The following is a 22,453-nucleotide window of genomic DNA, read 5'->3' as shown; positions in this document are numbered from 1 at the left end:
GAAGAATGCCTCAGATATTATAATCCATGAAATGCGATGGGAATCAAGAGGTTGTCACCTAACTTATTCATTAGTTCGAATATGCAATTTATAAAGTAGTAGCAGCACACATGTTTTTTTATGAACTTAGATTCGGTAATTCGTGCATTCAACGTTCTGCGTTCTTTGTACCTCCCTGCAGCTAATGAGCTCCGTCTAGACACCTTTCACTCAAGACTTGGAGGGGAGTGTTGCGTTGCTCTGCTCAGCCAGATGCAGAAACGAAGATAGATTTGTTCTTGCCCCTTATGAATTTGCGTCTCTCTTCAACTGTTCATCGATGGATGTGGAAAAGATGAGCTCTTCTCTGGGGTTGGATTTAGTTAATAATAAAACTACAGAGTGAAGTCATGTCATACGACTTTCCGTGTCACTTTCCCGACCCACTAGAATTTTGATCGTGACCTCCCCCAGCTCTCTCAACTCTGCTTGCCAGTAGATATAGATGCACAGGCAAGCTACTGCTCAGGTTCTCTGCCTCTCTGCTTCCACATTCACGTGAAGATGGACCAGACAGAAGCAGAACTAGAAGAGGTGTACAATATAGTCCCACTAAGCAAACTCTCTGGCGATCACCGCTGCCGTCGATCGCCGGATCTCCGCACCCTGGTGTCCACCTTGCGAACCTTCACTGTCGATCTTCAGAAACCACCTCTTGCACCATGGCAGAGTCACTACGACCTTCTTGACTGGCTTTCTCTCTTCTTTGGCTTCCAGGAGGACAACGCTCGGAATCAGCGTGAGCACCTTGTCCTCCACCTCGCCAACCACCACTTGCGCAGCGCCGAAACGCCGCAAGACGACGTCATTTCGCTTGACCCCAGAGTTCTCCGCTGTTTCCGTGAGAAGCTGCTCCAGAACTACGAGGAATGGTGCTGTTTCTTGGGGGAGAAGTCCGAGGTAAGGCTGATTGATGGTCCCGGTAACTCTGGAACAATTTGCCATGAACTTTTGTATGTCTCTCTCTATCTCCTCATCTGGGGCGAGTCCGCTAACTTGCGGTTTTTGCCCGAGTGCATTTGTTATATATTTCACAACACGGCAAGGGAGTTGAATATGATCTTGGAAGATCGCATGGATCCGGAAACTGGGGCTCCTCTGCTGCCAAAATGTTCAGGGAAAAATGGATTCTTGGATGGTATTGTGAAGCCCCTTTATGATGTTGTTAAAGAGGAGGTTGAAAAAGGCCGTAATGGGATTGCCCCGCATAACGAATGGAGGAATTATGATGATATCAATGAGTACTTCTGGAGCAGAAGGTGCTTTGAGAAGGGGGGGTGGCCTTTGGATGCGGAGAGTAGATTTTCCAAGAATGCGGGCAAGACTGGTTTTGTTGAACGAAGGTCGTTTTGGAACTTGTTCAGGAGTTTCTATAGGCTGTGGCTGATGTTAGTTTTATTCCTTCAAGCGGCAATTATCATTGCTTGGGAGGAGGAGTACAAGTTTCCTTGGCAGGCCTTGCCAAATAAGGAAGTGCAAATTCGGGTTTTGAGCGCATTTGTGACTTGGAGTGGTTTGCACCTTCTGGAGTCGCTGCTTCATTCCGTCATGCAATGGGGTTTGGTCTCTAGAGAGACGTGGTGGATCGGTATGCGCATGGTGCTGACAAATGTCATTGCAGCAACGTGGACCGGCGCTTTGGGCTGGTTTTATGTAAGGATTTGGTTTCAGAGGAATGGGGATGGGGAGTGGTCTGCTGAGGCTAACAACCGGCTTTTGCTTTTTCTCAGATTGGCTTTTGTGTATTTCCTTCTTAAGCTCTCAGCATTTGCTCTGTCCTGTGTTCCCTCTTTTGGCCACTTCCTTGTTCGGAAGAATTGGAAGATGTGCGAGGTGCTGATGAGCCAGACTTTTGTGGGACGTGACTTGGGGGAAAGTAAGAGGGATTATGCAAAGTATACCACGTTTTGGGTATTGGTTCTTGTGACAAAATTCCTTTTCAGCTACTTTCTACAGATCCAACCCATGATTAATCCTACAAAAGAGCTGTTGCATCTTAGGGATGTAAAATATACATGGCATCAATTTTTTGTCAACTGTAATGGCCTTGCCATTGGGTTGTTGTGGTTTCCCGTGGTCTTGATTTATATGATGGATTTGCAAATCTGGTATTCGATTTGGACATTCCTGGTTGGAGTGGCAGTTGGGCTGTTCTCGAGGTTGGGTGAAATCAGAAGCAATCAGCATCTGAGGTCGTGGTTTGACCATATTATTAGTGAAGTTGCAAATAAATTTAATCTCATACAACAGGACCAGATGCTGGATGAGAGGGAGTCAACGAGGAGCAACAAATTCAATTACATCAAGTTGTCAGATCCAAGGAACTGGGTTTCTCCACACTTTAAGAAACTCGAATGTAACCAGCTTTGGGTGCGTAAGTTTTCCGTGATGTGGAATGAGATTATTAGGACTTTCAGGGAGGAGGATGTCATCTCAGATCGAGAAGTTGAGTTGCTGGAGCTGCCGAACATTTCTTGGACATCCCGAGTTATAAGCTGGCCCCATTTTCTGCTCTCCGACGAGCTGCTCTTTGCATTGAGTGAGGCGTATCAACTAGCAGATGCTTCTCCCACTAGGATCTGGCACAAGATCTGCAAGAATGAGTACAGGCGTTGTGCTGTCATTGAAGCTTATGACAGTGTCAAGCATTTATTACTTAAGATATTAGGGCCCAACTCTGAGGAGCATTCCATTGTTGCTGCTTTATTTGATGAAATTGATCGTTCGCTGCAAATCAGAAAATTCAGTGAAATTTTTGACATGACTGTACTACCAAAGATTCATGAAACTTTAACCCATCTCGTTGAATTGTTGAACAGATCTGTTGTAGATCCTGATGAAGTGGTGTGTACTTTACAGGTCCTTTATAAGGTTGTTACTCTAGACTTTTTCAAGCAAAGGAGAAGCTATCAACAGTTGAAGGAGAATGGTTTGGCTTCATCTTGTGCAGGGTTGCTATTTGAGAATGCTGTTCAGTTGCCAAATTCTAGAGATGGAATTTTCAGTCAGCAAATTCGACGCCTGCAGATGATTTTAATGCCTGTGGGTTCGCTGCAAAAAATTCCTGCAAGTGAAGAGGCTCAAAGGCGAATTGCCTTCTTCTGCAATTCTCTAGTCATGGATCTTCCACGAGCTCCTCCAGTTGGGAAAATGAAAGCTTTCAGTGTTCTAACCCCTTACTATGATGAAGAAGTGCTATATAGCAAGGAAGAACTGCAGAAAAAGAATGAAGATGGGATATCCACTTTATTTTACCTGCAGACAATTTACGGCAACGATTGGCACAATTTCATGGAGAGGATGCGCAAGGAAGGAATGGAGTCTCCTGATGAGATCTGGACAACCAAGTTACGTGATCTCCGGCTTTGGGCATCACACAGAGGTCAGACGCTCGCTCGCACTGTCAGGGGAATGATGAATTATTATAAGGCCCTGAAGTTGCTAGCTTTCCTTGAATACCATCATGATATGGATTTCTCCCAAGGGCTACAGGACCCGGGTTCCACAATGCTAGATGACAATGCGGATTGTTTCAGCATGACGAGCTTGCTTTCTGAAGGTTGTGCCTGTGAGCGTGGTATTGCTCTCATGAAATATGCCTATGTTGTTGCCTGTCAGGAGTATGGATCTCAGAAGGCAAATAGGGATCCCCGAGCAGAAGAAATATTGTATTTAATGAAAACCAATGAAGCCCTACGCGTAGCATATGTCGATGAGGTGAGTGAGGGTAAAGAAAAGGAGTATTTCTCCGTTCTTGTCAAGTATGATAGACAGTTACGGAAAGAAATCGAAATATACAGAATTAAGTTGCCTGGTCCCTTCAAGCTAGGAGAAGGTAAACCGGAGAATCAAAATCAGGCCATTATCTTCACACGTGGCGATGCAGTCCAGACAATCGATATGAACCAAGACAACTACATAGAGGAGGCACTTAAGATGCCAAATTTGTTGGAGGAATTTGAGAGGCTCTATGGTACCCGGAATCCCACTATTCTAGGTCTGAGGGAACATATATTTACTGGTTCAGTTTCATCGCTTGCCTGGTTTATGTCTGCTCAGGAAACAAGTTTCGTTACCTCGGGACAGCGTGTCCTCGCCAACCCTTTGAAGGTTCGAATGCACTATGGCCATCCAGATGTTTTCGACAGGATTTGGTTCTTGACACGAGGTGGGATCAGCAAGGCTTCCAAAAAGATTAACATCTGTGAGGATATTTTCGCGGGCTTTAATTGCACCTTGCGTGGTGGCAACGTGACACACCATGAGTACATCCAGATTGGCAAGGGGAGGGACGTTGGGTTGAATCAAATATCAATGTTCGAAGCCAAAATTGCAAGTGGAAGTGGGGAACAAGCTCTCAGTAGAGATATATATCGGCTGGGTAGTAAGCTTGATTTCTTCCGAATGCTTTCGCTCTTTCATTCCACTGTAGGGTTCTACTTCAATAACATGATGGTGATATGGACTGTCTATGGCTTGTTGTGGGGGAGGTTGTATATGGCTCTGGGTGGCCTAGAAACTCAAGACAAAGCAAGCAGCAAGAACTGTTTCGGCCCAGTTGTAAATATACAGTTCATCCAACTTATCTTGTTCACGGGCCTTCCAGCGGTTGTGGACGGTTCAGTTGAGCATGGAATCCTATCGGCTTTGTGGGATTTTTTGGTAATGCAGCTTGAGCTTTCATCTGTCTTTTACACGTTCTCTATGGGAACTCGTAGCCACTTCTTTGGCAGGACAGTTCTTCATGGTGGTGCAAAGTACCGGGGGACTGGCCGTGGCTTTGTTGTGCAGCACAGGAGTTTTGCTGAAAATTACAGACTCTATGCCCGTAGCCATTTTGTCAAGGCCCTGGAGATTGCGCTGGTTCTTACATTATACACAATTTATAGCCCTTTAGCTAATGGCGCATTCTTATTCATAGACACGAGTGTTGCGGGCTGGTTTCTGGTCGCATCGTGGATGCTCTCCCCTTTCATTTTTAATCCTTATGGTCTTGATTGGTTGAAGACAGTTGATGACTTCAACGAATTCATGAGCTGGATAGGGGACCGAGGAGGCTTGTTCACGCAGAGCTGGGAAACATGGTGGTACGAGGAGCAGGACCATTTGCGGACGACAAGTTTCTGGGGGAAGTTTCTAGAGGTAATCCTGGCATTGCGCTTCTTCTTTTTCCAATATGGGATCGTTTACTATCTTCACATTTCCTCTGGGAGTGCCAGTATTCTGGTTTACTTACTGTCGTGGATATGGATAGCTGGGGTTTTTGCAGTGTGTATGGTGATATATTGCGCTCGAGAGAAGTACGTGATCCGGAATCACCTTTGTTATCGGCAAGTTCTGTTGGGCACTGCTGTTTCGGTGGCTCTAGCAATAGTTGCCTTATTGCAGTTAACGAATTTTAAGCTGGTTGATCTTTTCACTGCTCTGCTGGCCTTCATACCCACTGGCTGGGGAATCATTTCAATAGCACAGGTTTTTAGGTCCTCTATCCAAGGAACTAGGCTTTGGGACATTGTTGTTTCCTCGGCTCGACTATATGATCTCTTGTTTGGAGTGATTGTCATGGCACCGGTCGCAGTATTAGCATGGCTTCCCGGGTTTCAGTCAATGCAAACGAGGATTCTCTACAACGAGGTGTTTGTTCGGGGAGTCCAGATATCCCAAATACTTTCTGGGAAGAACATAATAAGAAACGGGTAACTAGTAATCCCAGGGTAATTAGAATGTGGAATCTCTTATGATACGTTTGCAGTCCCTACTTTCTGCATTTACGTTGCTTGCTACTTTGTAACAAAGTTATGCAGACCAATTGCAATCATTGGGCCTCCCCTACTGATATGGCAGTAGTTATGTATATCTCCATGCACCCCATGATAGGTTATACTCTCTTTTTGTTCTCTTAATGTTTGGGATTGGCTCTGCATAAAGTACAAAATATCGGTCCATCGAGCAAACTAAGTTCCGATGGATGTTATAAGTACCAACTGACGCTTATGCATTAGTGTTTTGCAGCTGAAGGGCTACATTTGACCTGCCCTATCGGCAACATTCTTTCACACACGCCATTTCTTGTTTCCCTTTCACGTGGCTTCGGCAGCTGATGGTTCCTATATTATAGGGCAATGGTATGCTTTGATTTAACTGGAAAAGGCATTGTTAAATTGTGGAATGAATGAAACTAGCCAAGCGGAGTCATTAACAGATTTGTGATACTTGATCAAGCTCTCTCGAGCTTAGCTTGGAAGGCCTCTTCCTAAGGCTCAGTCTGGGATGTTAGTCCAGGTTGATAACTGAAACCTGTTCATGTAAAATATCTCGGCTTTACACCGGCAATGCAGAGTTGGCTTCTCCTGGTTTTATCCTGTTCAAGTTGCCACCTTACCTGCTCCAACTTGTTTCATTTTGCGGCTTAATGACTGTGGAGAAATAGATGAAATCTTCAGATTCAATGGGACTGGGGCTTCTCTTGTAGGCACTAGGCAGCGTTGCGCATCCCTCTGAGCCTTCATAATCTAGCAGGCCCTTCAAGTGATGTGAAAACAAAGCTTTGCACAGATAGATCTCCGACCAGTTTCTTGTCTCTCTTGTCTCCAACGGTCTGAAAATGCCATGTCAATTCCTGCTCGATTTGGTCAAAAGAAAAAATTTACTGGAATTTCGGGAGAGCGTCACTTCAGCCGGAACAATATAGAAAAACACAAAAAGCTGATTCAGCATAGGAGTTACCATTGATGGACCTTTTGGTCACCTGGGCAAAAAACCCGAAAGGCCAGCGAATATCTCAAGTGACCTTCAAGATCTCATTGCATCCATACGACAGTGAACAAACCAGAAGATTCAGAACAAGAAATAGAAAAGAAAAAGAAGAGAAGAGACACACACAAAAAAAAAAAAATACATATATATATATATATATATATATATATATATATATATATATGTTCCGTTGCCGGGACTTGAACCCGGGTCTCTCGGGTGAGAGCCGAGTATCCTAACCAACTAGACTACAACGGATTTGGGATCTCATTCACCAATATAAAAATTTACATTTTACAAAATGGGTTTCTTCAGATCTCCTCCATACTTTGGTTTTCTTTGCAAGGGTTCTACTTTTAAGAACGAACGAGGACGAGAGAGTTTCAGCCAATTACAAATTTTTTGGCCTCGTTTCTGCTTGGACTGTACTGTAGCAAAAAAATAGGAAGAAGAAAAAACAAATGAGGGTCACCCCCGGGCGAAAACGACGTTTGGCACTTCGTGTTCTGTTCTCGTTCTAACTGTCAAGAACATCCTGTTCCTCAGCCTGTATTATTCTTCCAACTTTTATTTTTATTTATATTTTTTTTATTGTTATGACTTTTCTTTTGGCATGCCATGTTGTCTCCTCCGCGTGACTCGTCCTGTCTCTGCCGATTGGTAAATTTCCCTAAATTTTTATTTCTCTTTGTTCTTTGTGCTGTAATGTCGGCTGGAGCTTCTTCGGCCATGACGACAAACGAAACGCCACGCCAACCCGACAAAACTCATGGAACATGCGAAAAGGGTGGAAGCAAAATGGCAAATTTATGCCGGGAAAAAAAGTTGACTAATATAAGGTCATATTTATTTTGTAAAAAATAAATTATTTAAAAATATCTTCTTTTTTTCGTAAATATAGATCCGGTTTATGATGGGTAATGCACTAGCAAAACCAATCATGGAGACCCATAGAGCAATTATGTACTTTAACCTGAGTCTTACTTTTATATTTTCAGTGTGCAATTCTCGGACATTAATTATAAAGTGTTTACAATGGTCGCTTCGAGTGATTAATAAGTTGCAAATCACTGCGATACCTATGGATATAGCTAAAAGGCGAGTGGCCTCTTTGCATCAGAAACATTAAAGCATCATTAAATTATGGGCTCTATGCTAATTCTTGAATTATTACAAAAGTAACGGCATATTATAAACCATAAATTTTAGAAAGAGTGAACTCTACAATAATCTCTAATTATTTATTATTTATATTTCTTTTACCTGAAATAGATTACTATTTTCATAATGAATTAAAGATAATCAGACGATAATTCCTCTTGAACTAGTAAAAAGAGAGTGTTGATCTGAATGCGCGCACGCCATGATTGGATTTTATAAAGCGGTTGAAACTGCACGATTCATGTCACAAATGCGTCGGTCTTTAAAGGCGGACGACCGCTGGGGTCTTTGGATGCAATGCACGAGCACCGTGATGCAATTGACGTGCTGCACGGGTCGGTCACGGCTCATCCCATCTCCCTGGGGGACCGCGCAGGCACAAGTTGGCATGGCAAAAATCGAGCTCCACCTAACCCCGCAGACGTCACGTCCCGCTCGAAAACAGCATTGAAAATTACTCGCCGCGTCCCATAATTGATCTCTGCATCTCGCGCTGATGCACTGGTCGGCTTTGCCCAGGATGCACATGGGGGGGAGCAAAATTCCACAAATTGGAAAAAAGAATAAAAAAAAGGAAAAAAATTTGTGAGAGTTGATTGTATTGTTAATCACGAAACCGTCCGCCATTACCTTAATTCGAACGTTGAATTATTCTAAGGATTACGCTGTTGGGGTTGACTTTTTTGCAGCACGTGCGAGAAGGAGCTGCGAAAGTACCCGGAGATCGATAGCAGGCGGCGAGATTGGGATCCGATCGTGATTTTTGGAGTTTCTCGGCGGGAGGTAATTACGCGATCAGGCCGAGGGCAAAAGAGGGAGTTCACGTGCGTCAGCCATCGGTTTACCCGTCGGTCCCCCATGATGAACCGTCCCCTGCCGATCGCTTAAGGCATTGGCCAGTAGCCACTGGCCACCCGATGGCAAAGCCTGGGAGTCCCAGCTGGGGTCGCACGTGGTCCCGCCGCCACCACACACGTGTCGTCCAGCCGGTGGTTGCCGTGAAAGTTGCCCAGACGGAAAACCGGATCATAAGAAGTTAGAAGTCAGAGGTGTTGAGATTAAGACACCGAATTAATTCAATTAAAAGACGTGATATGCGCACGCGTTGAAACTCATTAATATACATGCTCACGTAGTATTCGTCATATCATCTAATGCATTTGCGGAGTGCACTAGTCTTAATATTTCCTGGGTCACCAAGCATAAATTGCCACGGCTCAATCCTCTTAACCAAATTAATTAACTACAGAATTTTCTCATTGAAAAATCATAAATTCCCTGATGCTTGTGGACCTAGTGCATATTTGACTACGAATAAAAATTTCACGGGAAAGGTAATATTTATTCACGCCATCATAACATATTAACAAATATTTTGTTAGGTCAAAAGGGATTTTTTCTTTTTTTTTTGCAACTTAGGAACCCCGCACGGCCGGCAGTCGGAGGTAAACCACTAAGAGCGACACGTGCTAGCCACCACACATGTGCCACCGGGTAAGTCGCATGTTATTTACACCATTACTGCTCATGAAATTCCAACCTTAAAGGAGGGAGATCAAACGTACTTAAAGACAGTTTTGACTGAAAGGTGAATTGTAATGTCTTCTTGAGGTTTTAGGACATCAACGGGGGAATGTCAAGTACTAACAACTCCTAGCCCCAACTGCTGCAACACTCACCTGCCAGTAAAGTTGCTGAGGTAGCTGCACTAGCCCCATTTGGAGGAAAACACAACTTTTCTTCGGCAATCACAATGAGGGCTTGATGAACTGTTTCCTGAGGTTTGATCTTGGGAATGATGGATGGAATTGAATAGTTGGTGATCAAACTTTTGGGATTGGAAGTACCATATTGCACTGACAAGAACCAAAAAGACATTTCACAAATAGCTAACAAATCAATTCGGAATCAATTAACATTAAGGAAATTGTATTGTCATAATTAGATAATCGCGTTCTCGTGTCAGCAATCTTTAAAGGAGCATCTAATTTAAGGCAAAAGCCGTACTGAAGATGGATATATTGGTGCAAGTGCACTGCACTATCCGATATGCATGCACTACCAAAATTGAGGTCCTAATTGAACCTAAACTTCCGTCTATGACTGCTATTTGACCAAGTGATTCTCGTGGAGCAGAAAAACACTTGAGCCGCAGGGGCACTACGGTAAATTAGACAAGAGGTCAGACAGTTGGTACGTGATGTAATGTGCCAAACGAACCACCTGCAACCACAAATTAACCAGGAAGCTGTCCGACTCCTGACCTCATATTAATAAGATGGTAGGCACCGAACCCATCATTGTTTCTCCAAAACACCTTGTCTTCTCTTCTCGTGCTCTTTCCCTCTCTCTCTCTCTCTCGCTGGTTCCATTCCCTTCGCTGGGTCAAGAAAAAACAGGGGAAGAAGAAAGTTCAAAGCTTGTCCGACAATGAAGAAGTCGGGATTGTTTGCAGTCTCGGCGGCTGCTGCTTCTGCTACTGCCATCTCTTCTTCTTCTTCTTTGAACTTCTCGTGCACATCCAAGCTTCAGTTTCCAAACCAGGTATGCATTCTGTTGGCGGCCGAGAAAGTGGTTTCTTGGTTCTTGAGAATAGCCGCAATTGTTTGACTGTCCTGTGATGTTATGCCGACAGAAGCGAAGTTTCTTCGCTCCCAGATGGAAAAAAAGGAATTTTGCCCAGTGAAATTTGGTCCTCTGGTTACGGTCGAGATTGATCTTGGTCATTCGGTTGATTGGTTTTCTACCACTTTGCTTTCAGGAACACGTCTCGAGCACCGAACAAGCTGCTTCTTCGCAAAACTCGGGCTCGGCTGATAAGTTCGCCCCGCGGTTCGACGGCCTGCGCTTCATCGAAACGCTGGTTACGGCTCACAGATGACTCCATTAGTTCTCATCCTTGGACTTTAATCTGTAGATATTTACCCGAATTCTTGCAGGGTGGCAACCTGGGACTGCAGCTTTTAATTGCGTTTCTCATTTCGAAAGAGAAGTAAAGTTGTGGTTCTTAGTTTTAGCCTGTTAGGAGTAGGAAGTTATTTCTTGTAAGGACAACTTCTTAATGGTATGATTCCAACTGTTATTCCGACCCTGTTAAATTCTTCTACTGTAACTTCTGGTAAGCGCACGCACAGTTGCACGGAGGGAAGACGGTTCCAACCCATTAAGAATGAATCTCGCGGCCAATGTGTGACACTCGGAATATGCCATTTCATCTTCAAGAACTCGAATTTTGGCTTCGCCTTCTTTTTAATTGAGACACTGGACTTCTGTGTCAATTGTTTAGAAGTAATCATCGATGCGGCGAGCAGTATAGCGCCGGCTAAATGCGGCCCTCTCACCTAGCACGCGCATCCTGTCGCGAGCGAATAATATTTAGTTAGAAGCAAAAAAACCATATGTTCCCACGTTCGAGCACAGACAGACAAGACCGATGGCATGAGAATTTCTTGGTGTCGGTTTTTCATTATGTGCAAGACCTATTACTCCCATCCCCTTTCTCCCGCCACGGTCTGCAGTCTCAATGACGATGCGGTTCAAGTTGAGTTTATACTCCGGCCTGTGCGAGGAATTACGTGCCCCGACGCACGTCCGATTAAGGAATCCCGCCGAGGTCCGTGCCAGTACCTTTAATTAAAGCAAGAACAAGTCGGAGCTCTTAGGATCAATCCAAACAACCGACCTGCCAGCTTCCACGCTTTATGGGATCATGAACTGTCACCAAACGTTCTTCATTTCTTTATTGTGTTTATTCCGTTCCCACCGGCGCATGCATCTTGAGCTCAGATCTTTACAACTCCAGCTCAGCACGAGGTGGACCAGCATACAGCTCCAATAATGAGAGCAAATAATATTTTCTGTGATGACGACCGAGCTCGAGAACCTGGTAGGCAACTTCCGTGCGGGACAGATCGATCTTCCATCTCCACCTCCAATTGTTTATGCTAGAAAACGTGGCACGCTCCATCAGAAGCAACAATTCTGCTCGTAAAAGATACTGAAGCCTGTGGAGGAACAATTCAAATCGAATTCTCTCTCTTTAACTTTTGCCCAGCTGTTTTGTCCATATGCGCAAACCAGTGTCGAAGTCGTGAGACAAGCCAGCTTTTCACATGATACATGCCAACAAGAAATTGGGTATTTTAATTACGTTAAGTTCATCAAAGTAGTGGGATATAACACTAAGAAAAGGGGTTCCTTTAGTTGCAAAGCATAGTCTGTCTTGACTTGGCCAGGCATTTACATACTCACCATGGAAGAAAGACGGTTAGTAGAGAGATGTTTATAGTTTATTCTACCGCCGTCCAAAAAAATTTTGTTTTTCCTGAAAGAGCCCCAAAAAAGGCCACTAGGCCATCACTCAACAACAGTCAAATGCAGACACACTTCTCAGCGAGTAGGAAGATCTCATTGGACCTTTCCATCAACTAATGAAACGGTTTCAGAAGCCACCCATAGATACAAAGAATATCCCGTGTGAGATGAACTTGAAAATACAAGGTACTTGACAAAACATTTTGAATTACAAACAAAAAGGGGAAATCAAAGCCATCTGCAATCACCCTGTGAAAACAATGGAACTACGATCGGCAGAGACTATGCAGAGTCATATGATCTAGCCATAATTTAAGACATCTCTTATAAAAGAATAGCAGCGCTCTATGACATTGGGGAGGAAAGGCCACACCACCTGGACAAAGTATATAAGCCCGCAGGATGATACCTTCACATTTTTTTTTACACAGGCAATTTACTTCAGAAATGCTGAAGCAGAAGCGTAACAAACCCACCCAAGAACATCAACGACAAAGACTGTTTTGCCACTAACTCGCCTCCACTCGTGTTGACAGAGTCCTTCAGAGCTGCAGCTGGTGGTGGTACCGTGCTACAGTCGAGACCTTCTTTTCCTTCTTTGCATTCATTAGCAAAGAGTCCTGGAGGGTATTTTCCGTAGAGGTTAATGTAGCTGAACATGGTCGAAGCACAATCAGTTGTGAGGTCATTTATTTGATCCGTGAAGGGACACGCAAATTCTTTGAAAGCTTGACAGCAGAGCTTGGCTGTGTATTGGGGTCCCTTGCACTGGCTCGTGAGGATTGTGTAGTTCTGGTTCTCGAAGTCAACAGAGCAACCTTTGAGCCCAAACAGGGAAAAAAAAAAGAGATTTAGGTTTAAAAATACTGCCCATTCACTGAAAACTCATATAATTACAGCTGCCATTTGTCTTCTACCTATAAAACACAAGTTCCATCGAGTAGCAAGTACAAAGAGGGACATGTAGCAAATGCAGAGCTTTCACACATCTCTTCAACTCAAATACGCAGAATAGAATTTAGGCATGGATGGAAGGCAATGAGATTCTATAACACAACAAAATTATAAACTGAGGTATGGATTGCACAAATAATGTTTCACATACTCCTTAGTATTCCCGATTCCCTTCCTCCTTTTAATTTAGTAGAAACCTGCCTGATTTAGTCAGGGAAGAGCATAAAGCACTTTTATGTAAATTAAGTGGGATCATTCCAGATTCTAATTAATTCGTTGGTGCAATAACCAACCAAATTTTGGAAAACAATGACAATGAGATAGCAGCTTTTTGTGGGAAAGCTGGGCACCAGGATGTTGGGGGACATGATGAAGAGTTTCCTTAACTCTAAGAAACAGTCAGCTTGTTTTCTTACTCTGACTATGAAGATATGAATCCTTTAGAATTCAGTACCAGTGTGATCCAACATAAATTAGATGTCCATCAATTATCATGATATGCAATCATCTCCACAGTAAATCAACCGATGGGAACACTATAGTGCGACTGTCAAATAGCTCCATTGTGACTTGAAGAAAAGTAGCAGTCAATGATCTTCCAATAAACTCTGCCAAAGAGATGTCCTAGCAGCATTATTCAACAAAATCTAAAGCTCTTATCACATTAGCAAAATCTCAGTGAAACAACACTGAATAGCAACTTTAAAATGCTAATTTTGGATCACTCTATTCAGTTTTATATATATCTATCAAAATTAGGAACTAAAGCAGAGACTGATACCTCATAATGAAAGATCACGGAGGGGATTACAAATTGCAAGCACATTGCTGTTTCTAAATGGACTATTGAAGACCATCATGAAAAGAATGACTACACAACCTTAGTTATTGGTGTGGAACTCAACCCTACCTAACACCTTGTTCAGCTACCTATTAGCTTCTTCTCAGAAGCCAAAACCAAGTAACGGCCAAAGTTATTTGGTGCATGCTCTCTGAAAAGTCTTTTTGTTTCAGGCTATACTACTTCTTCTACGTCACTTACTGGTGTAACTTCTTATGTTTGACATGGAACATTGAAACGTAGGCTGATAATATCCAGGACTCGGGAAAACCTGATGGTGATACGGTAATGTTGCAAACAATCATACAACAAGAAGTAGAGAGAGCTTATTGCTCAAGGGCCATAAGGAGAAAACTCACTGATGTGATGAAACAATTATATCATAAATTCACACGACCACCAACTTACACGCAATTAAGGCGTTGAAAAAGGAGTTGCTTCATTAAGCTATCACCTGATTCCCTGTTCCAAAGATGGGAATCAGCATCGCTCAGCTCCAGAAGACAATTGTTATTTTTGGGCTCAAGAGGGAGGAAGAAGACGGCCATGCCGGATAAGATGCCAACTCAATTGCATTTGTTCGGTAGCACTTGCGTGTTGCTTATAGAAAATAGCTTCAGAATCTAATTACTAAACACACCCAGCCTCAATTTGGAAAAATGTAGTTGCAATGCAAGGTCAATGTCCAATACCACTAATCAGCACCCCTACGACATTAACAGATGTCGGTGTTCCTAAACATCCCAGAAACTACAGACTTCCCGATTTTGATTAAGACCAGATCGCGCAATTAGTAAAACAAGGAGATCAAAGAAAAAGAAACCATAATGAGAATGTAGAAAGATCTTTACTCTTTTTGGCCTGAAGGAGGCTACGGCCAGCAGCTTCCCGAGATTCGAAGACGCCATCTGAAAAAAGACAGGCAAGAACCGTCAAGAAAACCCAACGGAAACGAGGGATCAGGTGGGCGAAGAGAAACAACGGAAAAGCCAAAGAATTTCTCCAACAGCAAAAACACCAAGAATGCCGATAATTTACCGTGAATGAAAGAGGAAGAAGCCACGCCGATGAGCAGGAAAGACAACAGGAGGCAACCCCAGGGGAGCGGTTTGGGGGCCATCGCAAGACTCTTCTTCTTCTTCTTCTTCTTCTTCTTCTTCTGCTGTGCTTCTTGCCGGGGCTCGCCGGAGACCAATCTCGAAATCGAGTCGGTCGGTCGATCGATCTCCAAGGAACAAATGGGGTGCTCTCCTTTCCTGTCCGTCGACGGTTTTTCTGTTTTTCTTGAAACGAGCTCGTTTCGACAGGGGGTTTGCTAATTTTAGCTCGGAGAGAAGGGACAGCCAGCGAGCGAGAGAGAGAGAAGCCGCGTTTTGTCAGGCTGTCGAACGATGTTGATTGAGGGAGGCGGTGGGAGTGAGTGGGGCGTTAGACGTGTACGTGTCTGAGCCTGTCAAAGCTGGTTTCGAGGCTGCCCACTCCGAGTCGAATCATCCCGTTGATCGGTGACGCCTCGGTCCGTGACTTCAGTCGTCTCTGATTGAATAGAATTTTGCTTTTTAATATTTCATCCAGTACGCATTAGGAGTGGGCACAGGGGATTGTTCGAGTAAGAAATCGTCCGAACAAGACTTTAAGATCCGATTTTAAGAAGTGGCGATTCGATTTTCAATTTCTTAAAATATAATTGGTATTTGGTTGATTCTTCTTTTCAATTCAAAACATTAAATATATTTTTATTTTATTATTTCTTCAAAAAATTGACAAATTATGAATTAAATACTATCTTAATCCGGTTCCAAGTAATGAGAAAAATAGCAGTGAAAAAAAAAATAAGTGAACAATTCCGTTGAACCGGATTGGATTAGACTGGATCGGAACCAATCATCCCCAATTTGCATTTAAGACAAAGGTTACTTTTTAATGTTTTTTAATCCAAAACATCATAAGATTTTCAGAAAATGTAAATATAAAAATCATTACTTGATTTTGTAGAGAAGTAAACGAACAAGGCCCTCGATTGTCAACAATACAGGCGTCCTGGCTAATTCATTTGTCTGACCATTGGCCAAGTGGATTCTCCGTTGGTTGACCCAGTCCCTTTCAAACAAAATGACACCCAATCCACTCATATGCCCGTCGCCCAGATCTCTGTCTTTGGATTCATCCGGACCGTTGACCCCGACTATATACACCTGACGATTTAATGTTTTTTTTGTGATGGGTACTTACTCAAATTTTGGAAAAAGATCGAATCCGAAAGATGTCCGTGCAGTGAAATTGGCAAACGTTTTCTCAGAAATTAGCGAATATACTCGATTGTCTCAGTTGTGTAGTTTCGTTCCAGAATCAATGTACATAACCATCTAGCTAGGGGGAATTTGATGAAGAATTGAAGCACAACGACTAAGGGAGGTCTCGGGATCACTAACCCCATCAAAATTATAAAAGCAACATCCAATCTTTATCACTTTAATGCATGTTTTGCCTATTAGATCTACGTAGCAGGCGGCTCTTCTTGCCAGACAAGGGGACGATCCGAAGAAAAATAAAGTTGGCCAATTTTCATAATCAAGCAACTCTTGGGAGGTATATGAGTAGGCCAGCAAATAGCTAAATCGTAGTATTATTTTGAGGAACAGAAGAGTGACATTACCTAGTCCTGTTTATATCTAGGTATTGTATAACCACCTCTCAAATACAACCTGGTCAGTTCAGCATCAGTTTTTCCACAAAAGAACTGCTAATAGAAAATGAATCTCTCTTTCTCTCTCTCTCTCTCTCCCCATGGAAAATTGAACATAAATGTCGAGGTGTCTTCAGAAGGATCTCCAAGGCAAGTATTGAACTCGCAGCCACGATGATACTCTTGGTGATGGCACTGGTTTTTGTTTGACGGCACACCTCGAGACATCATAAGAGCAATGCTAGACTTATTAAGATTCATGTTACAAAATTGATTTACAACATAATGCATCGGACTATTAATGGTTCTTAAATATGAATCACTTGCTTGAAATGCCACTCATAGCATGACACATCATTTAGTATACCAATTTAATAAATCAGTTACATAAGTCTAGCATTTCTCTTATCAAAATAAAAATGATGCAAGCATAGGAAGTTGACAAAAAATTGAAATAGAGGTGTAACGCAGCTTGAATAGGATGGTAAGAAGAACGATCGAGTCGAGGGCCTTGTTTGTTTACAAGAAGAAAAAGAAAAAATCAAATAGAAAGTGGGATATAAAATTAGCTTCACATTAAACTGGAATCGTTGTCTGAAAGTTGGATCCATGGAGGACAATATGATCAAAACATCATAATAGGGAGTGTATTAACTTGAGAAAGAGTAGAAAAAGTGTGACCCATTTTCTTTCTTTTCTTAAAGTTTGAAAAGAAATAAAAAAAAGAACCGTAAAACGTTCGGGTTAGAAGAAATTTATCAAAATGGAGGTCATGGAGCAGGTGAATCCCAAGGAGTAAACCCATCCGGGAGTGCATGTCCTGACTTTGCCTAAAAAGTCCGCACAAAAATTACTTTCTCAAAAAAGCATGTGACAACCGTCAATTTTAATCTCGAGCCAATAAGAAATGAGAATCAAGGATAACATTTTGCCAGGAATAGTGAGATAAAAATTAGATAAGAATTGGACAAAAAAGAAGAGAGAGGAAAACGATATTCCAATCATGAGGGTGCTTATACGGGAAAATCTTTATAAACACAAAGGATCCATTAGCGACGGAAAGGATATAGTCGCTAAGGATATATTTACAATTTCTCACGTGAATGTTCACTAAATTTAAATATATTTTGTTATGTCCAAGTAATGTACGAGATATTATGTTGTCCTTCTAAATTTAGGAATAATTTGTTCTTCACAAGTTCGAGGGAACTAGCAATGTGTGTGGCCCCCCATTCACGAGTAGTTGGTTAATAATGAATTAACCTTTATTTGCTTAAAAGATTTAAAAAGAAAGCGACAGAATCCCGATTGAAGAGCAAGACAGCCGCACCACCCCCTTGAAATTAATGTACAAAGAGATGTCCAAGTGTTGTGGTTTCCCTCCGTGTGTTAAGCTCTAATCGCATAATTCTAAGCTCTAATCACGCCTTTTTCTCTCTCTTCTCGACAAAATAATTATTCCACGTTACCATCTCATCTCTCTCATTTATTTTATAGCCTCTCTTTCTAGAAACCCGCCTTCCTTCCCTCTTTTTCCATCCCCTCGTGCAGTTATCTTTCATTATTTCACTTGTCCTTTCATTATCCATCTCTCCTGGGACATGAAACGGTGGAAATGCGTGCACTCGCTGCTTCCGCAGCATAACAGGTGGGTAACCTGATCTTGTTGCTTATTATGACCCCTTGTACAAACATGAGACCTCGTCCGACCAAGGCGGACCCCATACTTGAAAGGGTCTCACCGTCGCAATCAATAGGTGAATGCCACACTTAAGAGATGATTAACTAAAGACGTGTTTGATCACAATTCTACTCTCGAAAATAATTTTTGATCAGTAATGATTTTTTTCAATTCTATTTCCAGAAATAAAAGAATGCGCTTGTTAATTGTCCAAAATTTATGTTCCCTAAATAGAAATGCACTTGATAAAATTCTTAAATTCTTTTATTTTTAAAATTTTTTAATACTTTTATTATTATTATATTTTTTTTTTTTTTTTTTTTTTTCTTTCTCTTCTTCTTCCTTCTTCTTTGTAGCCAGTCGCCGGCCATGGTGCAAGGTTCGACAAGCTCGCTAGAGCCTCACTAGGCACAAGTGAGCCTTGGCCTCGCCAGATCTAGGCGAGAGCGAGGCCATGGCTGGACATCGCTAAGGGCCGACAACGCTCTGATGAGGTCGCCGATCCTCGTCTGGTTAGTCACTACTCATGACTGAGGCCGACCAACCAAAAGAAAGAAGAAGAAAAGGGAAGAGAAGAAGAAAAAGAGAAGAAAAGAGGAGAAAAAATAATTAAAATTGGTTTTAGGAATTGTTTTCGGGAATAATAAATAACTTTTTTTCTACTTCTTGATTCTATTCTAAATCTATTCTTATGAATAAAAAAATTGATTTTTGTCACCGGAACAAAAAATTTATGAAACAAATTTATGTTCTTTTTTCGTTCTTAGGAATAAAAGAACAAAATCAGTTGTTTCCAAGAATGTTACCAAATATGGCCTAAATGCCTTGACCCAGTCAACCTAGCCTAATCAATTGGTTCTGTCAATGGATTGGGCTCAATAGCTAATAAAAGTATGATACTTTTTCGGGTCATTAATCTAGAGAGCACCATCGTACGCGCACTGCTACTGAGTATTAATTTATTCAATTTAGAAATATTACTTTTTAATTCTCATCGATATTATTTCATGTCTAAGGGCAATAAAACGGCGTAGTGCTGCCCCCAGACAGACCACAATGCTGAATAATATAATTCAAGTTGTCCAATTGATTAAGCAACATGAATTTCTTGTTTTAAATATAACAAGGTCTTCACCCAATTATTACTAGAACATTTTGTTGATCTCAGAATGCTTCAAAGGTTGGAAATCGTTGCCGCCGACGACAAGACCGAGGATGCGTTGCCTGCTGTTAAATGCGGGACTCGTCCTAAACAACTTGAGTTTCCACTTTGCCTAGTGGGTGGTTGAGAAGAGAAGTTAAGAGTGTCCTCCTCATTTTCTTTTTTTTCTTCTTTTTTCTTCTTTTTTAAATTTTTACGTATTCAATGTGTTGTGTTACTTTCGACGATTCGATTGTTCAAGCATGACATAATCAACTATCATTAGCCACACTTGAATAGTTGAATGGTTTGACATAACGGAACACATCGAATACATAAAAATTTAAGAAAAGAAAAAAAAATTAAGTCAAATTAGGAAGACTCTTAGCTTCTCTTCTCGACCACCCACCAGGTAGACCAGAAACTCACATTGTTCGGCTCGAGTCCCGCATGTAATTGCAGGTGGCGCACCCTCCACTTGGTCTCGTTGCTGTTGCCAACACCAACAGTGGCGGCGTTTTCCACCCCTTGAAACATACCGCAATTAACAAAATACTTTGGTAATAATTGGGTAAATACCCTCATTTAATCTCCTGCATTTGAAGCAATGGTTTTATGTTGGTCAATCAATTGAACAACTTGAATTAGATTATTCAGTGTGTCAGTCTGGCGATGGCACTCTGCTATCCTGAAGACATAAAATAACATCAATGACAGTCCAAAAACAAAATTTCTAAATGAAAGGAATTATTACTTATGTAGCGGTGTGCCTATGTTGGGTTCTCGTGCTTTCCAGATCGCTGCCCTAAAAAGTATCATATATTTGTTAGAGCTGTTGAGCTCAATGTACCGGCTGAAATGGTTGATTAGGCTGCATCGGCTGGTTTGGGTTGTTCAGCTAATCCATCTCTTAGGTATGGGGTTCCCTTCTTGGTCGAAGCAGTCAGGACTCTCTTAGATATGGGGTTCCCAATTGGTCTGAGCGGGCAGGATTCTCTTAGATATGGTTCCCCTATGCGGTTGTCCATATTTATACAAATGGGACACAAGAAGTAACCAGATCAATCTCTCACATTGATCACCTAGTCACGCAACTACCCATTGTCGTGACCTATCTTTTTCATCCAAAGAGGAAAAGACAAATTGGTTTAGGAATGTTGCTTAAAAAGCAAGCCCTTAATTAGACGCAAGCTCTTCCATGACCTTACCTCGCACAACATTAGGATATTTGATGTTAAGCCAAATTAATGCTATAGAGATTTTTAAAAGAGTCGTCACAAGCTTATTAGAGTTGTTTAAAAATTAAGTGAGGTATGTAAGTATACTTCACTTCTTATGTAATAAAAAATTTAGAAATTGGGAACTTGATTACATTAATTGTCTAATTAATATCCCTTTTGATACCTAAACTCGATCATTTGTTCACTAAAGTGATCAAGCAATCTTTTTACCAATTATAAGCCCTAAGATTCTTATCTACTAAGATGTCCAAACAATAAGTGTTTATTATGGTCTTAATAATTTAACCTAATCATGCTAAAAGTAAAAATTAACAATTGATGTATGAAAAAGTGCAATCAAGTAAAATTGAAATGAAAGTGCACAAACAATGACCTAGCATTCTTTATCCAAAAAAAAAAAACAATGACCTAGCATTGCTTCTATAGAAAAGAAAACATTCAAAAATCCTATTGTAAAACTCTAAAAGCTTATTCAATTTTTGGTTCAATTTTTGTCAATTTCACACATTTTAAAAGAAGACTAATTTTTAAGTTTTCTTCTAATTTTTATATTTATTTTTGAATTTTTATTTTTAAAATAATTTTTAAATTCGAAAATAGGGATTCGGGTCCGGTCCGAATATGGACCAAATCCGCGTTCCCCGAAAGCCTCCAACCTAATTTTGTTGGCTCATATCCACATTAAGGTCGAATGACCTCCAAAGAGATGGGCCAAATTTCCAAGTGCGGTCCAAATGAATTAGCTAGATTCAGGCCACTCAAGGTCGCACGACAAATGGGCTTATTAATCAAAACCACTTCAGTTAAAACTCTCAAAATTTGGGGTGTGTAAAGAACTGAAACTCACTTGGACCGCCCAACCAAATCGGAATCGCCCGGAACTGGTGGTTCTTAAGGGAACCGATTCGGTTCCCAATTCCAGTTTATGAAAACCGAGTGGGTGCCGATCCGGTTCCCGGTTCCATGGGCGGATCCGCCCGTCCATCACCCGCCCGGACCAAACAAATTAGTTCATAATAATATATTAATTTTTAATATTAAAAATAATTTCAAAATTAGTAAATCTAAAATTTAGTGCTCTAATCTCTATATTGTCTCAGTTCACTGCTCTCTTACTCCATATTGTCACTCTTAGTTCAAATTGTCCCCTAGCTCCCTCTTCCTCTTCAATTCACCTTCGAATTTGCTCACCCCTATTCAAGTTCTAGTCCGGACTTGATGAAACAGTAAGTCAATTCTCTTTTCTCCCCTCGAACTTAAACTCTCTCTCCATATTGTCGCCATCCTCGTCGCCACCTCTACATTCACTGTCGTCCTCATTGTTGTTGGGCTCATCCCGCTTCTGCCTCCCCTCTTCCTCCTCCTTGTCTCCGGGCTTCTCCTCATCATCCTCATCTTTGGGGATAGGGGTGAACTCTAGGTCGAAGAACCGCTCGTCGTCCTTGTCATCCTCCTCATCGTCGGTCTCAAGGGAGGAGCAAGAGATGACAGAGGTAGAGGCATTGGCGAAGATGGTAATGGCCGCCAAGACGGAAGCGACATGAAGGTCACGGCCACCACAGCGCCGATACTTGAGGAGGCTAAAAGCTACCATGGTCAAGAAAGTTGAAATAAGTAGATGTAGGAGGGCGAAAAGGGG

At 41.9% G+C, this 22,453-nt stretch overlaps 3 protein-coding genes, 1 non-coding gene and 1 pseudogene across 4 annotated transcripts; 3 read left to right on the top strand and 2 right to left on the bottom strand.

Annotated features, from left to right (window-relative positions):
* The first annotated feature begins 320 nt into the window (after positions 1-320).
* LOC104440695 (callose synthase 12) lies at positions 321-5,895 on the top strand. Its single transcript, XM_010053628.3, has one exon. The coding sequence runs from the start codon at positions 544-546 to the stop codon at positions 5,737-5,739; it is 5,196 nt and encodes a 1,731-aa protein (XP_010051930.2). The 5' UTR covers positions 321-543; the 3' UTR covers positions 5,740-5,895.
* LOC120289123 lies at positions 3,440-3,509 on the top strand (annotated as a pseudogene).
* Positions 5,896-6,980: 1,085 nt separating the features above from the next.
* Positions 6,981-7,053, bottom strand: TRNAE-CUC. The gene has a single exon. It is a non-coding gene; the product is annotated as a tRNA-Glu (tRNA).
* Positions 7,054-10,244: 3,191 nt separating this feature from the next.
* Positions 10,245-11,054, top strand: LOC104440686. The gene is made up of 2 exons (XM_010053624.3): positions 10,245-10,500; positions 10,718-11,054. The coding sequence occupies exons 1-2, from the start codon at positions 10,387-10,389 to the stop codon at positions 10,835-10,837; spliced, it is 234 nt and encodes a 77-aa protein (XP_010051926.3). The 5' UTR covers positions 10,245-10,386; the 3' UTR covers positions 10,838-11,054.
* Positions 11,055-12,331: 1,277 nt separating this feature from the next.
* LOC104440680 (GPI-anchored protein LLG1) lies at positions 12,332-15,496 on the bottom strand. The gene is made up of 3 exons (XM_010053613.3): positions 15,104-15,496; positions 14,917-14,973; positions 12,332-13,088 (listed from the first exon to the last, which is right to left on the bottom strand). The coding sequence occupies exons 1-3, from the start codon at positions 15,183-15,185 to the stop codon at positions 12,712-12,714; spliced, it is 516 nt and encodes a 171-aa protein (XP_010051915.2). The 5' UTR covers positions 15,186-15,496; the 3' UTR covers positions 12,332-12,711.
* Positions 15,497-22,453: the final 6,957 nt, after the last annotated feature.

This window comes from Eucalyptus grandis, chromosome 1, assembly GCF_016545825.1.
Source record: "Eucalyptus grandis isolate ANBG69807.140 chromosome 1, ASM1654582v1, whole genome shotgun sequence".
Lineage (NCBI taxonomy): Eukaryota > Viridiplantae > Streptophyta > Magnoliopsida > Myrtales > Myrtaceae > Eucalyptus > Eucalyptus grandis.
Note: the sequence above shows the minus strand (reverse complement) of the source record. Positions and strands in the feature narration are given on the sequence as shown.